Source organism: Podarcis liolepis (assembly GCF_965112155.1).
Source record: "Podarcis liolepis genome assembly, chromosome: 11".
Classification (NCBI taxonomy): domain Eukaryota; kingdom Metazoa; phylum Chordata; class Lepidosauria; order Squamata; family Lacertidae; genus Podarcis; species Podarcis liolepis.
In genome coordinates this window covers 49,803,627-49,819,343 of record NC_139565.1, presented here as the reverse complement: position 1 = coordinate 49,819,343, position 15,717 = coordinate 49,803,627, and the positions used below count along the sequence as shown (strand labels likewise).

Below are 15,717 nucleotides of genomic sequence, written 5' to 3'. Positions count from 1 at the left end.
TTGTATTCCCAATGGTATCACTGGGAACCAATTTTTCGAACCAAATATATAGGCATTACAGTGGTACCTCAGGTTAAGTACTTAATTCGTTCCAGAGGTCTATTCTTAACCTGAAACTGTTCTTAAACTGAAGCACCACTTTAGCTAATGGGGCCTCCTGCTGCTGCCACGCTGCCAGAGCACGATTTCTGCTCTTATCCTGAAGCAAAGTTCTTAACCTGAAGCACTATTTCTGGCTTAGCGGAGTCTGTAACCTGAAGCGTATGTAACCTGAAGCCTATGTAACTCGAGGTACCACTGTACATTGGGAAAACCGAAACAACCACACCCATATTGACAGGACACTGACATCAGCATAACAATATTTGTGGTTGACTAACCTTAACCTTCCATCCATCTTCGCCACTGATCCTGGAGCCAGGCTGTGGATATAAATTCCTGGAAGGCTGTTCTCCAGCGTGAGACAGCAAACACCAATGCCCAGCCCAACACCTGGTTCTGAAACAAAGAGCAAAGATTGAGCGCTGCCATTACTGCACTCTTTATTGCAATAATCACAATGGACACTGGCAATTATTATGGTTTGTTCTTTATAGGCTACTTATAAGACTGTGTATATGTTAATTAAAAAAATATGATCAGGGGGTGCAAAAACCTTGCCTTATCAGGTCACTGGGTACTTCCAGAGAACCTGGGTGCTTCCAGATTTGTTTGCAAGGGAGAATAGGTAAGTTAGCTATTTAATGAGCATATATACCGACTTTTTTGCAGGTAAGTGAGATGATGTTTTTCAGTGATTGTCCCATCACTGTTCTTATTGTAAATGGTCTGGTCTGTTAAAGGAAGCAGGTTGGTTGCGTGAGACTTCCCAATCAGTTACAATGGTGCAACCTGAATTTGCTGGCATGTGATTGAATTTCCCGTGAAAGCAGCAACAGTTTGGAAGCACCCTACTAATCCTACTAGTTGAATAAAGTCTATTATCCTGGATTTTCCCACAGAATAGGCCTTCTGGAAGCTGGTGGGGGATGAGGGAATTTCACAGAGGTCTATTTAAACATTTGACTTTATGTTCATTTCTTCTCCCCCAACCCCCCATCTGTGCTTATGCCCAAGAGCAAATTTAAATAATAGAAAGCCCATTACAAAGTCTTTCCATGTCAGTTTCCAATGTGAACATGCAGAGTCCTTACTCCCAAGCTTTTAATAATTGAATGGACTCTCTCAATGCAAAAATGTCACTGCTTCCAGTGAAAATTCTTGACGAAAGTTGACTAGGGGTTACATGAACTATAAATTTAAACCAGATTTGAACTGTTTTCATTCACATGGCTTGTTTGTTTGTTTCTTTATTGGATTGGTACTTGCTGTGTTTTTACAGAGGAGTTCCCAAAGCAGCTCACTACATTTATAAAAGGCTATCATTCTGTAAGAACGATCGCTTTAAAAAATGAAACTCACAAAGGGACCCATGAGGAGGAGGACTTGGAAAGGAAGGACAAAAGAAAAGGGGAACAGGGTGAAAAGCAGGATTTTAGCAACTCAAAACCAAGACAAAATAAACACAAACAAATAAGGGGGGTGAAATATACTCGGAGTTGAGAGTGGATTTCATGCTCTTTATTCAGCTCATAGTGGTGAGGAAGAATGGAAGTTCCCCGAGAATGTCTGCTTTATATACATTGTTTACAAAATGGGCCCCACATGACTGGCTAATTCCGGGATTCACCTGTAGGCCAATCAGGTTGCGGATTCACTTCCACCTGGAGCTGGATTGGGTGGTTCCTGTGGACCAATCAGACTGCTGCATTCTGGATCCTATTGTTCTAGGACCAATCAGACTGCTGCATTCTGAATGCTATTGTTCTAGGGGCAATCAGACTGATGCATTTTGGATCCTATTCAACTCAGTACATAACAAGGGGGAACCTTTCACACATGAATAGTGTTTACTTCCTCTAAGCGTGGAGGTGAAGAGTCAACTCTGCAGCAAGCATATGATGGTGCCCTTCAGCTGAGTTCCCTCACATAGGTCAGCTTGTGGGAGGGGTGGGATTAGTTCAGCCGCTACAACACAGAAACAGCTCACACAGTGAGGTGTAGCTGCAATGTTAGCTTTCTGGCAGCAGGGGGCGCTGCCACTAACTGGGAAGGAGAAGGGGCAAATGGACAGCGAGGTCAGAGGTTTGCGGGTGCAATGGCAGAAGCACTGCGTTGGCTCTGCTGGTGCACCCTTACAGCCCCAAATTTCCAATAGGGGGCAGCAACACTGCTTCTGGGAAGTTAGCATCGTGTCTCCACTCCCCAGGTGAGCTGCTGCTTCTGGTACAACAGCAGGTATATGATGCTATTTCTGCCTGTCTCCCTTGGCTTCCCCCACAGAAGGTTATTAATCTTTCACCACTGATGTGGTATGGTAAAGGTCAATGCAGCTGAATGAGGTTGCATCTCTGTCTCCCTTGCTCTCCTAGCTCTTTCACACAGAAGAGCATTTGGTCTTCTGTGGTTTCCTGGTGGGTTCACCCTGCCCCAATTCAGGGGCGTCATTAAAATGTGAGCCTGTATTTTCACTTAATCCAAGGCTTTACCCTTTTACAGAGAAAAGCATGTGATTGAAGAAGAAAACCTGTTGCCAATGACACATTTGCGATGGATGAATTTGTTAAATTTGGCCTCTCTCTGTTTCTCATTTTTCCAATCCTAACTTCCGTTCTCCACACAGCCACAGCAGTTTGCAATCCGAACTGCAGCAGAACGGAGACTGCTCTGATTGTGACGAATACAGGTCAGAATGGAAACAGCTGTCTTCTTACATCCCAGCTGAGAATGTGCTCAGAGGCACTGGCTCTGGTTGGTAGATCTCAAGGTTAAAGTAAAAAATCAAGCTAGATTCCTCAAACTTTAAGTCTGCCTGCTCTAAAGTAGGCACAGTATCATTACCGTTTTTTGGTTCCCCGCCCTCCAAAAAGCCCCATTGCCTACAAGGTTTCTGTGATCTTCCACCACCCTTTGTAAATAGTAGCCAAAGTTTCCTCAAACCTTTATTGAGCGTCACTTCCATGACGACCCTGTCCTTGGGCCCAAGCCCCTTACGATTTGCAGGGGAAACATCTCCATCTTCGCAGCCGGGCAAAGGAGGTCCTGCACTGGCAGTAGAGCTTGGGGAGCTGGAGCGGCTCAATAACGTAGGCGTTGGACATGGAGTAAGGCTTGGGCTGCGAAGCCTGGTTCGTACTGTGAGGGTCACCACGCCTTTCTTGAGTTGCTAAAGAAGCAACAGCACAGTTATGTTTACCATTGTGTTTATTATTCTGAATATATTTATTTCCCATTTTTCTGTCATCATGGAACTTAAGGTGGCATTATTATCCCCTGATAAAAAACAAGGCCTAGGACTGACAGCTAAGTTAATGTTGCCACTGTGATAGGTAAAGGTAAAGGGACCCCTGACCATTAGCTCCAGTCGTGGCCGACTCTGGGGTTTCGGCGCTCATCTCACTTTATTGGCCAAGGGAGCCAGAGTACAGCTTCCGGGTCATGTGGCCAGCATGACTAAGCCGCTTCTGGCGAACCAGAGCAGCGCATGGAAACGCCTTTTACCTTTCCGCCGGAGTGGTACCTATTTATCTACTTGCACTTTGATGTGCTTTTGAACTGCTAGGTTGGCAGGAGCAGGGACCGAGCAATGGGAGCTCACCCCGTCACGGGGATTTGAACCGCCGACCTTCTGATCGGCAAGTCCTAGGCTCTGTGGTTTAAACCACAGCGCCACCTGCGTCCCGCCACTGTGATAGGGAAACATAAAAACATAATGTGAGATCTAAGAAGATCCCTACAGGATCGAGCCAGTGGCCTATCTAGTCCAGGATCCTGTTTTCCTAGTGGCTCAGGGGAAACATGGCTCCTTGCTCATCAAAACAAAGCCACCATGTGATGAAACTGAGATCCAGACACGTAAAGGGCAGCCACGGAAATAGAGTATTTCGAGGAGAACCCATGTTTCCACTCCAGGACATCATCTGCTACTGCTGGAAGGTCCCACCTGAAGTTATGTTACCTTAAACGTTTGAATGGCTTCCTGGTGAGTCAGTCCTTGCAAGGACTCTCCATTAACTTCAAGGAGTTCATCTCCTGGAAAGGCAAAACAGGCATTAATATGCAGACAGAAGACAAAGTGTTTATCCTGAGAGATATGAGCAGGCTCCCTGGTGTGTTTCTGGTTTATTGTCATAGAGTTGGAAGGGTTTCCTAGAGTCATCTAGTCCAACCCTCTGCAATGCAGGAATCCTCAGGAATCCATCACTGAGGGGGGTGCCATTCAGCGTGCCGCCCACCTGGGACTCCCAAGCCTACCCGGAAGTCAGCGGCCTTCCCCCCTTCCCCTTTCATTTTGACAGCTTGGGGGAGGCTTGGGAGTCGTGGGCGGGCGGCGGGCCATTGACCCCTGCTCCCAGGCTGCTTCCTGGGGGGGGGGGAGCCTCCCCTGAGCTGTCAAAAGGAAGAGGGAAGGGAGGAAGGCTGCTGACAAAGCGAAGCAGCTCCTCCCCGCCGCCCAGGAAGCAGCAGGCTTCCTTTGCCGCCATGGGCATCTCACCCCCTGGGACACTCACCCTGCCATCATGGCCCCAACCCTGGGTTGACAGCATGTGCACCGCTCCAGGTGCCGGAGCAACTAGCTATTGCCTCTGCCTGCAGTGTATGGCTTCATAAGCTGAACCGGCAGAAATCTCTTCTCTTGCGCTACAAATACCTTCTTTCAGTCGGCCGTCAGCAGCTGCAGCCCCATTGGGGAAAATGGTCTTCACAAAGATGCCCATGCGTCCCCGGGCAGAATCCTGCCCTCCCACAATGCTGAATCCAAGACCCTGCGGAGTATGGGGAGGAAGAGGGTGGAGAGGAGACGAGTGGAAAACTGAAATGTTAATTCATCTTAACCTTACGAGAATAAGCGGAAACAAGATTATCAGCTAGGTTGAGCATCCACTATGAAAATTGGAATGGTGTAAAAAAGGAGATGTGAGATTTACCACTTTTTTTTCAAAAAAAAAAAGGAAAGCATTTTTACTGATATTTTCAAGATGTATATAAATCGGAGCACATACAACAAAACAATGAATAAACAACAACCCAAACCAAACCTGGAGCAACGAGATACCAACTCAATTGTCAGAAACTATGTTTCAGTCCAAGCAGTTTAAATGTGCTGGTTATTAGTACCAATATGTGGGCCTAAATCATTCCAGTGCGAACCATGAGTTTGCGGTGGCGCCATTAAAGGCACATGCCTTTAAAACAGCACCCGCATTTTCGAATTGGCGCAACTGGTATTCCCAGAAGCTACATTTAAGGGCATATGTAAAGGTAAATTAGCGTTAAGATGGGAATATAAACTGTAACTCAGAATTCTATTAGTATGCATAAGTTTGACAGACACTAGAGATGTTCCTATTTGCAAATAATCTTACCTTGCCTTGCCCCTTCATCAGGACAATGTTGGAAATAATAGATGGCTGGGTGAGTCGCCAGGGGTATTCAACCTGCGCAGCACTTAAAGAGCGAGTAGATTTCTTAACAATATGGTATTCCTGGGCAAATGAAACAACCACAATATTTAGAAATAAGCCAAAACTGTTGCGTCGCATTTGCTGTTTCCCAAAGAAGCTTTCTTTCTTTCTTTTAGTGTTTGCTATTCCATGTCTCAAACATTTGGCAATTCTACGTCTAGTCTTTACTTTGAATTCACTGATTTAAAATTTGTGTGCGTCTTCAGAAATCTTTTTCTGGTGAGGTGAAGTACCTGCCCTTTCAGGGAGGTATCAACCCAACGCATGTCTCCAATACTCTCCCCCTTCTCACCTCACCTGGATGCGCACCTGAAGACAGACAGGTGTCCCTGTGTTTAGGAGGGGAGAGTGTCCCTTTTCTTCTTTAACCCACAACAATGAAAATTGGGACTAACGGGAGGATTCCTTGGACATTTGAAGACAGTAAACCGTGCAACCCCTCACCTGTCTGGTTCCTGTGTCCAAATGCTGTGGGAGAGAATGTTTTCTCCCTCCCCGGGAATATTTCATGGCTATTTCATAATTCACATCTCCATTTTCCACTGTCAACTCGTCATCTTCGCCTACGGATTCTAAACGCGCTGCCGCCCCTGAGGGAAAACCCAGAGATGCTGTTTATTACACACATTTCAAAGCATCTTTTAACATCTGTCAGTTGTGATGGGATCAGGTACACTGCTTTTAACATTTTGTATGCACATTCGGAAGTGATTGATGGGTAAATTTCCTAAGTCATATAAACAAATGATGATAAATTTTATCTTCGTCTCTAGATATATATAGAGACACTCACATCCAAGTGGGTAGCAATAATTTATCCCAGTAGTCAGATGCAAACCACCATTCTCAAAACACTTTCAGAGGAGAGTCTTAACACTTAGACCCTGGTGTGTTTAAAGGGTCGCAGTCAAAATTAGTATCAAAAAACAAAGTATGCTGCATATACAGCTTATAAGATTTAGGACTAATCTCATATTATGAGTTTCAGTCTGGCAAAAGCAGTTTATTCTTAAAGCCAGCACTATCTCTCCAGGTTCTTAGGCAGAGTTTTTGCTCATCACCTATTTTTTACCTGATTATCCTTTTAGCTGAAGGTGATGAGGACTGAACCTGAAACATTCTGCATGCGGCAAGTGTGCTCTGTCCTTGAACCATGCTCCCTCTCCCAATGGAAATCATAGTTGGTGGACGAGGCCAGAGCATTGCCTTATGGCTTAGCTCAGTTGGTTAGAGCGTGGTGCTGATAACGCCAAGGTCACCAGTTTGAACCCTGTATGGGTGCATATTCTTGCATTGAAGGCTTGGCCAAATGATCCATTGGGTCCCTTTCAGCTCTCTGATTCTATGAGAGCCTTTCTTAACTACATACTCTAAAATCTTTTATTCACCCACTCAATGAAATCAACTGTACCTTGGGATCTGCTCCTGTACTTCAATATCCCACTTCCCAGAGTTGGACTCTGACAGTTTTCTTTGGATCCCTCTGCACCAGTAGGATCTGCAGGGTTATCTGGATCTGTCAGATCTGGCTCCTGAAAACAGAAGGAAAAAGAATCCAGTTAAGTTCTTGGGATGGTCATCATTTCCACAGTCGGGTTAGCCATTATCCTAATGAAGCAAAAACAAAATTAGGCGAAGTCGAATCTATTGCTGTGACAAAGTTATGCAGAGGCTTCTAAGCATCCACTTGTTTCTGTCCTGGCTCGGGGTTTCTGCGGTTTAGAACGCAGGAGCTTCATCAGAATGAGGAGTAACATAATCTCTGTACTTCAGTTGTACTTCGAGTCAAGGTGAGGTATGAAGCGACGATCGAAATAATTGGTACATGAAGCTGTGACTGCACTTTGGCTGTAGCTCGGTCTCTGTGTATGATTATAATGTGTGTGAAAGAGTAAAAAAAACCAGCAGTGCACTTAATCCTCATCCACAGCCGCAACTCATGTTTTAGACCAGGCCTGTCTAACCTGAGCAGCAACTCTGGTCTCTCCCCCTAAAAAAAGCTGACCAACTTCGACTCACCCCCCCCAAAATGCTCAACAACTCTGGTCAATCCAATGGGTAGTTCACTGCCAGTTTATTTATAGTGGGAGTAGATCGCAGTCTCTTATAAATTGGACACCCCTCTTTTAGACCCACGTGGCAATGCCCCGAGAATTCTGACATCTTTGGCTCATTCACAGGTTCCTTTCTACAGGCAGGATAGCTGCTATACCTTAATCAGAGCTACTGTATTTTTCGCTCCATAAGGCGCACCTGACCATAAGGCGCACCTACTTTTTTGGGGGGGGGGGATTCAAGAAAACAAATATTATTTAAAGGGAGCGCTGAGCAGAGCCTGTTTGCATCTCAGGCTCTGCTCAGTGCTCCCTTTCATGAGCCGCGTGGAGAGAGTGTGCGGCGCTTGCAGGCTTTTCTCCCTCCTCCGGAAAAAGCCCCCAAGAGCCACACACACACTCCACGCAGCTCTTTAAAGGGAGTGCGGCTATCCCTGGCTTATCCCACCTCTCACAAAAGCCAGGGATAGCCGCGCGAAGCCTCGCCAGGGCAACGGGATGAAGGCTCCCTGCTGCCCTGCGGAGGCTTCGCGGGCTACCCCAGAGCTGCTCAGGAGCTTGTCGGGGCTAGCAGGGGAAGCTCAGGGAGCAGCGGACAGGCTGCGTGCAGCCTTCCCGCTGCTCCCAGAGCTTGTGGGGCTGGCGGGGGAAGCCCAGGTTCCCCCCCCCCAGCCCCAGGGATCACACATTTGCTCCATAAGATGCACAGACATTTCCCCTTAGATTTTAAGAGGAAAAAAGTGCATCTTATGGAGCGAAAAATACGGTATGTATCCACGGTGGGGAACCTTTGGCCCTCCAGATGTTGCTGAACTACCACTCTCATTACCCCTGGAAATTGTAGTTCAACAACACCTGGAAAGCCAAATATTCCCCACTCCTGATGTGCTATAGGTCTTGGTCCCTTTGCTGCCTTCCTCTGGACCCATTCCAGTTCATCCATTTCCTTCTTAAAATGTGCTCTCGCTCCTCTGTAACTGTTAGAAAGCAGCAACTGTCTAGGGGTTCTGCTAAACTCCCAGAGCAGCCAAAGGAAATTCTGCCTGATGATGGCTTCATATATTCATTCCTCCTGCGTGGGAAATGGATTAATTACTTTGTACTACATTAAGGATGGCATAAGTGATCATCCTACACTGTGAAAATTGAATTGTGACGATGTCACAGAATCATGCTATGGGCCTGTGGCAGGAATAAACTATGTACACTATGCTCCACAAATTGCAAAATATCTTCTGTTTCCTACATTGTTTTTTGTTTTGCTTTGTTTTTGTAATTAAGTTAGATCTTTATGCTATCCTTCAGTTAAACATTTCCAGTTTGATTCTAATTTGATCTCAGTTGGTGGGAAGGTCCTTACAAGAAGGAAATACTTCTGTTTAGATTATTATGGGATGGGGATCTTCAGTATGATACAGTGGAACCACAAAAGCCTCAGATACAGGCAGTGCTGGATTTATGTATAAGCTAAACAAGCTATAGATTAGGGCCCAACTCTCTTGCTCCCCCCAAATAAAGAAAAAAAACTGGATGTGCATTTCCAAAATAAGATAAAGAAAACAAAACAAAACCTACATGCAGCAACAGTGTTTTGTGTTGTGTAGGCTCCTATGATGTAAGTAATGGGCCCCGCCTGCTAGCCTGCTCCCTAAAATATCACTGGTTTGCTCCTTTCTATATATAGGGTGCCTACATTCTGCCTGGACCGGTTGCATACAACATGCGCAAATGGTTTTAGATACCTGTTAGGTCCATAAATTACCACACAGCATATATTCAACACAAAAAACAGCGACTATTTGTTGTTGACGAAGGACAGCTGGACATATAAAGGGCCCCATTACCTTCAGTAGCTAAGGGCCTCATCAAAACTATTTCTGGCCCTGGATACAGGCTAAATTGCACGTTAGGAGGTTCTGCATTGTGATGGTTTTTTTTAAAAAAAAAACCTTAAAGGGCCATGGCTTAGTGGCAGGACATCTGATTTGCATGCAAGAAGTCAGTCCCATGTTCAGTCTCTGGCATCTTCAGGTAGAGCCCTGGAGAGCTGTTGTCAGTCACTATAGACAGTATTGAGTTTGAGGGATCAGTGGTCTGACTTAACATAAGGTGGCTTCCTAGGTTTAACCACTGTGGTGGGAAGGGAGCAAACTGACAAAGGGCAATGGCACTGGAGAAGAGGTTGTTTAACCATTCCCCGCACTATTTCCCTGGTTGAAATCTCTTCCTTCCGTGTGAGCTGCTGATACACTTTCAGGGCAAAAAAAGAAAAAAGAAGAAAAGGGGGGAGATGATCAAAATGTGTAAATACACAACTTCCGGGTCAGCGCCATCGGTGAATGGCGGAGTTCCTCCGTCTGGAGGAATGGGCTCCGTGGAAACTGGGTCTTCCCACCGCGGCGAAGGTGGGGACCCACTAGAAATCCCAGGCGGAGGAAGCCTGGGAATGTGGGGTTCGGCAGGGCACCAGGAGCGCCCCCCTACTCACAGGGAATCCCATTTAGGGGCTCCAGAGCGAAGTGGGGTGAGAAGCGCAGTGCTGCGAACTGATTGCTACTTTCACGGAGTGAAGCCGCACAGCCATTGCCGGAGAGCGCTGACTTTTTCCTGTGGACAATTGGATTTAAAACAAGTACCCGTGAGTAGAAACGGAAAATTGGATCAAGAAATTTCTTAATTTGGCAATGAAGCGGGAAGGCTCAAAACAGGAAGTCTGCCTTCCGCTTTTTGTATATAGACTAAAGCAAAAACTTTGTAAGCTAAAGCCGGGAAAGCTGTCAAAAAAAGTTTAAATTTCCTACATTCAGAATTACTGAAACCCCCTTGGAAGCAGGAGAAAAGGGGGGGAACTTTGTTCAACCCTAGCAGGAGAGGGAGTCAAGAAGGATAGGTTTCCACCGTCTCTAGCCTGGGAACGGGGTGTCAGAGACAGAAATCGTTGGAGAGGTTCATTGACTGTGAATGGAATATCTTGACAGATAGCTAAAGAAGAGAAACAAGCTGATTCTAATGTTGCCTTTTGCATTCTAAAGAATCAAAATATCTGAAAAATATCTGAAAAACGAAAGTAATTTTCCTTTGTTGGACTTGCCTAAAAAAAAATGGATACAAATAGAAATTGCCTCCTCTAGAGGGAGCCTGTTAAATTGTTGCTGCAGTATATTTGAGGGCTCAACAGATGTGATATTAAGACCGTGGGAACAGGCTTTTCTGACCTTGACTAAAGATGAGCTGGAAAGAAGACTGGGTGCTTGCCCTATGCAAGACAAGTGCCTTGCTGGAACAGATGCATGAGAAGATGGACTTGATGAATGAGAAAATGGACATGACTGTTGCAGTTAATAACTCTGGGCAAACAGGGAATATTGATACAGAAATTATCCAGGGACCAACTCACGAATCTGTACTGACTGGGCAAGTGCAGAAGATAATGGAGGAGGATGCAGTTGCACCCCAAATAATACAAATGGAGAGTCCCGAGGCCCTACAGGAGTATGAGCCGCTGTCATTGAAGATTGAAGTTGGAGTGGGCCAGGGGGAGTCTGGAGTTGAGGAGGTTCCCAACGTTGGAGAGACCCTGGAATATGCTTTTAAATACTTTTTGGACTATATTGAGGACTGTCGGGAGTGGGACTGTGGGGAATGGGTGGGTTTGATGAAGGGAGATGGAGACAATTTTGGCTTGGAATCCCCCAGAGGCCTACCCCTCAATGAGAAAGGAAAAAAACCAAGAAAGAGACCAACAAAAGACAAGGAAAAGGGCAAGTATAAACAAGAAGAAGAAGAATTGCAGAAGGGACATGGAAGAGACTTAAGGGCCTCGGACATAAGGCTTCCAGGTTGATGGACTAGATGGAATGGACAGTAAGGACTGACACGACCCGAGACCAGGATGAAGGGACGCTGGATGAAAATTGGAAGAGAACTTATAAAGAAAAAAAAATTTTTAGGGAATTGGTTAAAAATTAATGAATATTAGGGAAAATGTTGGAATGAAACTATATGACTTTAGCAGAAATGATATCAGGAGTAATGTATATTTGATAACTAAGATTCAAACTTTAATGTATTTTAGGGCAAGATAAGGTTAAATAAATTAAGGTAATGTGATTAATAGAATATGGGGGAAGATGGAAAGGATTTGTTGAGCTAATTATTAGGTTAAATTAGGTTAGGATAAATTTTTTAACAAAAATTGAGAAAGATGGAAAGAATTTGCTGAAATAACTAATTAAACTAGAATACAAAAAGGGAGGTGTGAGGAAGTCAATCAAACAAGCAAATGGAAGTTTTAGATATGTAATTTGGGATTCGTGTTGTGTTTCTTTTTTCTTTTTATCTTTTTGTTGTATTGTTGTATTGGTTTTGTGTTTTTTCTTTTTTATGTATTATAGTGTTGTTTTTTAATGGTTTTTTTCTCTTCTTATAATTCTGAAACTACTAATAAATATGATTTTTTTAAAAAAAACAAAATGTGTAAATACGCAATAAGCACAGTTTCAAATTATTTATATTAAGAAAAATACAAATACATAAATACGCAACACAGTAGAACCTTGGTTCTCAAACAGCTTAGTTGACGAACAAATCTGAACCTGGACGCCGAAAACCCAGAAGTGTTCTGGTTTTTGAACATTTTTTGGAACCTGAATGCCTGGTGTGGTTGTCGGCTATTGCTTCCAGGGCGCCTGCGCCAATCGGAAGCTGCGCCTTGGTTTTCGAACATTTTGGAAGTCGAACAGACTTCCAGAAGGGATTATATTCGAGAACCAAGGTAGCGCTGGATCTGCAAGAAGCCTATGTAGCCAAGATAAGAGAAAATCACTAGGCAGCACAATACAAACTCCCAACCAACATAAAAGCACACAACCACTACAACCATCTACCACCTCATACAATATATCTGCCAGCCAACAACGACAGAATCATACCACACATAACACACCCCAACTCATGGCAAATAACCAATCAACACTGGTAGAAGACACAAACAAAGAGCAGCATCACCCTTGTGTTGGCTCTGGAGGTGACCATGAACTCAGTCTTTGGGGGGGAGACACCTAGCAGCTCCACTTTCCTCCTCTACTTCAGCATTGCAGATGTGGCTGGTCCCAGTCATCTGCCTCTGGAGTGGAACAGTAGTCTGGATTGCAAAATGGGCTGCCTCCTACTGGCTGATCACTTTCAGCAGAGAGCTGCAAGGCTCCCACTAGAGACATGGAATTGCCATGCTTCATTCATTCATTCATTGTTTACAGAGCATCCACATGCTACCATCGTCCAATCATCGTCCAGTTGAATTTTCTGGGTGCTGTTCCATCTCTTCTCAGATAACAAAAACTCAACATTTTCCAAAAGAAAATAATAGCAGCGCAATCTCCACAGACGCAGATGCCTTTAGCATTTCTCTTCCAAAAAAATTCAAAGGGTGGATAGCGAACCTATCACAGCTCAGGACACCTTCAGTATAATATCATAACATTTTAATCTTTTAATTATCACTAAAATACTTTTTCTGATTATATATTTTTGAAAGAAAGAAAGAAAGATTAAAAAACAAATTCTTTTTCAGTCAGTGCTGTTAATCCTGTTGCTAAAATGGCAGTGAACAAAAATGTGTTGTTTTTTTAAACACACCTCAGCACTATTGTAGCATAGTGTCATAGCACCACAGTAAATTACTATTATAACTCTGTGGTGTTCTAGTGCTACACCTTTCTTTCGCTATATATAAATATTTTAGTGTTAATTTAAAATATTGATTTTTAAAAAAGTAAATAAATGGGGGTCATGAAAGGCACCCATCTCAAGGCTTATAGTACATGTGTGCGGAATTTCAAGTGCCCCCACTTACAAGCTCTACGTCATGCCCATGGGTGTGAGTGGAATAAGGCAGGGTGCACAGTTATCTATTTTAGTTATTAAATTTGTATCCCACACTTCCTCCCAAAGGAGCCCAGGATGGCAAACCCACAAGCGATAAAACATCTAAAAACAATTGCAGTATAGATCCAGGCTAGGAAACATCTCTCTATAAAAGGTTGGTTGGAAGAGGAAGGACAGTGATGTATAGGGTATATAAGGGATTAGATAATCTGTCAAGTATCCTGTCCCCAAACTACATAAGGCTGTATACACCAAAACCAGCACATTGAACTTTGTCCGGTAGATGCTAAATACTCTGAATTACGTTCTGAAGTATGATGTTTATTTATTTTAAAGCATTCTAGGCCCACTTAATTTCCCAAGGGAACTCAAACTGGCTTAAACAATCAGATCGTCACAGAATAAACAACAATAGCCACCCCCACCCCCCAAATTAAACCCAATCAGAACATGCATGTAAGAAGCAAAACAAAACTCACAAATTCCAAAGCACTAGTCAGAAGCTCTCGACAACAAAAGGATCATTCAGTCCAATGGCCCTTTTCAAAAAGCCAGGTCTTCATCAACCGCCTGAAGAAATATGATGATAGCTCCTGACTCACTTCGCTCATTGGGACACATAGGGCAGAAGATTGGGAGACCACCAGTAGGTGGAGCCAGAATAAAGAGCAGGTAGAGTTATAAGTAATTCTAGTTTTATTCGCCATCTTCCTCCCTGTTGAGGACGAAGGACGACCCTGAGATTAAGGAGGAGGAATCAGAGGCAGTGCCACCCACTGGACTGGAGGTCAGTAAGAAGTCAGGAATTTGAGGAACGGCTGAAGGCAAAAGTTGATGAAACAGTGCCTCATTTGACACAATGGACCAGTTCCAATGCATGACTACTTTTTCCTCTTTGTCTTCTACAAAAGGCACACAAAGCATCTCATACAGGTATTTTACAATGTTCTAATTGGCGTGCTGTATTATTTGCTTTGTTCCAGATCTCCATAAAATGAATTATTATTAGGCACAAAAGTAAGGTAATATACCTCTGATAAAACACTATGTGGTTGTGAAAAAAGGATCAGGGGCAGGAAGTTTATTGTACACACTGAAGCTTTTCTACTTTCTAAAAGACCCAGATTTCTTCCTGCTTGGAAAATAAACAGAAACTCTACCCATTAAGCTTGTACAAATTTCTCATGGGCCCCAGTTTGTAATCCTTGGCTACAGAAAGGAACTGTGGTGCCACAGTTCAATGAAAACACAACTCTTGTCTTATTCTCCCAGCCACACATGAATGTAATCTTTTTACAGACTGCCCCTCTGCCAAAACAGTAACCATGCCATTCTGGGTTCCCTTGCTTTCCAGGAAGCGCCGCTTATTCCGCTCTGAATTCATATTGCTAATTGAAAACAGTGTTTCCCAAACTGCATTCCAGAAAATTCAAGCTGCCAAGGAAACCCCAATCAGGGGTTCCTGAAAGAAAAGTTCAGTAACTGTGGACAAACTATCTGAAAGGACAATTTTGCATCACTACTGACCGTTCTCTTCAATATCTGGCTGCAGACTGTTCTTGCGCACATGTAACACTATCAGTTGCTGCACTTCTGTTAGCAAAGCCATGGTTTGGCTTAGCACACCATCCAAACCGTGAGCCATGACCAATGTTTGTTCTTGGTCTACAAGGTCCACCATTTGAAGGACTGTCGGAAGACAGCCCTCTACTTTAAAGCATCCTTTATTTCAGGGATGGGGAACATGTGGTTCTCCAGATGTTGTTGGACTACAACTCCCATCATTGCTGATCTCTGATCATGCTGGCTGGGGACGGTGGGAGTCTGGAGGGCCACAAGTTCCCTAACCCTGCTCTGTTTAAACAGGGATGTCCTGTTTAAGTCAGATTTAAACATAAGGATCCATAAGAAAAGAGAGCAGGGCTGCTGAGTTTGCTCCTCAAAAGTTAGCACCCAGAGAACCAATTGAGGAGGCACAGGTCACCTTCTCTATTATTGTGAGACGTACTATATTTCTATTTAAATTATAGCAATGGTTTCTAAATTTGCATCTATACAGAAATTAGAAAATGAAATTTTAATGCAAATCTTGTCCTCTTTTCTGGTGAGGCAAAGTGGCCTATCAAGGGAAGCCCTGCTGTGAGCAAAATGATCTCAGCAGGGTAAAGGAGTGACGCCTTTAAAAGCTCTAGTAATGTGTAACTATGCCCCCT

General features: G+C 44.0%; 1 protein-coding gene across 9 annotated transcripts in view; it reads right to left on the bottom strand.

Annotated features, from left to right (window-relative positions):
• PDZD2 (PDZ domain containing 2) overlaps positions 1 to 15,717 on the bottom strand; it is a 241,109-nt gene that overhangs the window by 36,285 nt on the left and 189,107 nt on the right. For all 9 annotated transcript variants that reach the window (XM_083465639.1, XM_083465642.1, XM_083465643.1 and 6 more), the window contains 7 exons: positions 6,976 to 7,096; positions 6,009 to 6,154; positions 5,466 to 5,585; positions 4,751 to 4,865; positions 4,058 to 4,131; positions 3,040 to 3,265; positions 381 to 498 (listed from right to left, as the gene is read on the bottom strand). In XM_083465639.1, the coding sequence (XP_083321765.1) occupies positions 381 to 498; positions 3,040 to 3,265; positions 4,058 to 4,131; positions 4,751 to 4,865; positions 5,466 to 5,585; positions 6,009 to 6,154; positions 6,976 to 7,096 (920 nt within the window). The remainder of the gene's footprint in view (positions 1 to 380; positions 499 to 3,039; positions 3,266 to 4,057; positions 4,132 to 4,750; positions 4,866 to 5,465; positions 5,586 to 6,008; positions 6,155 to 6,975; positions 7,097 to 15,717) is intronic.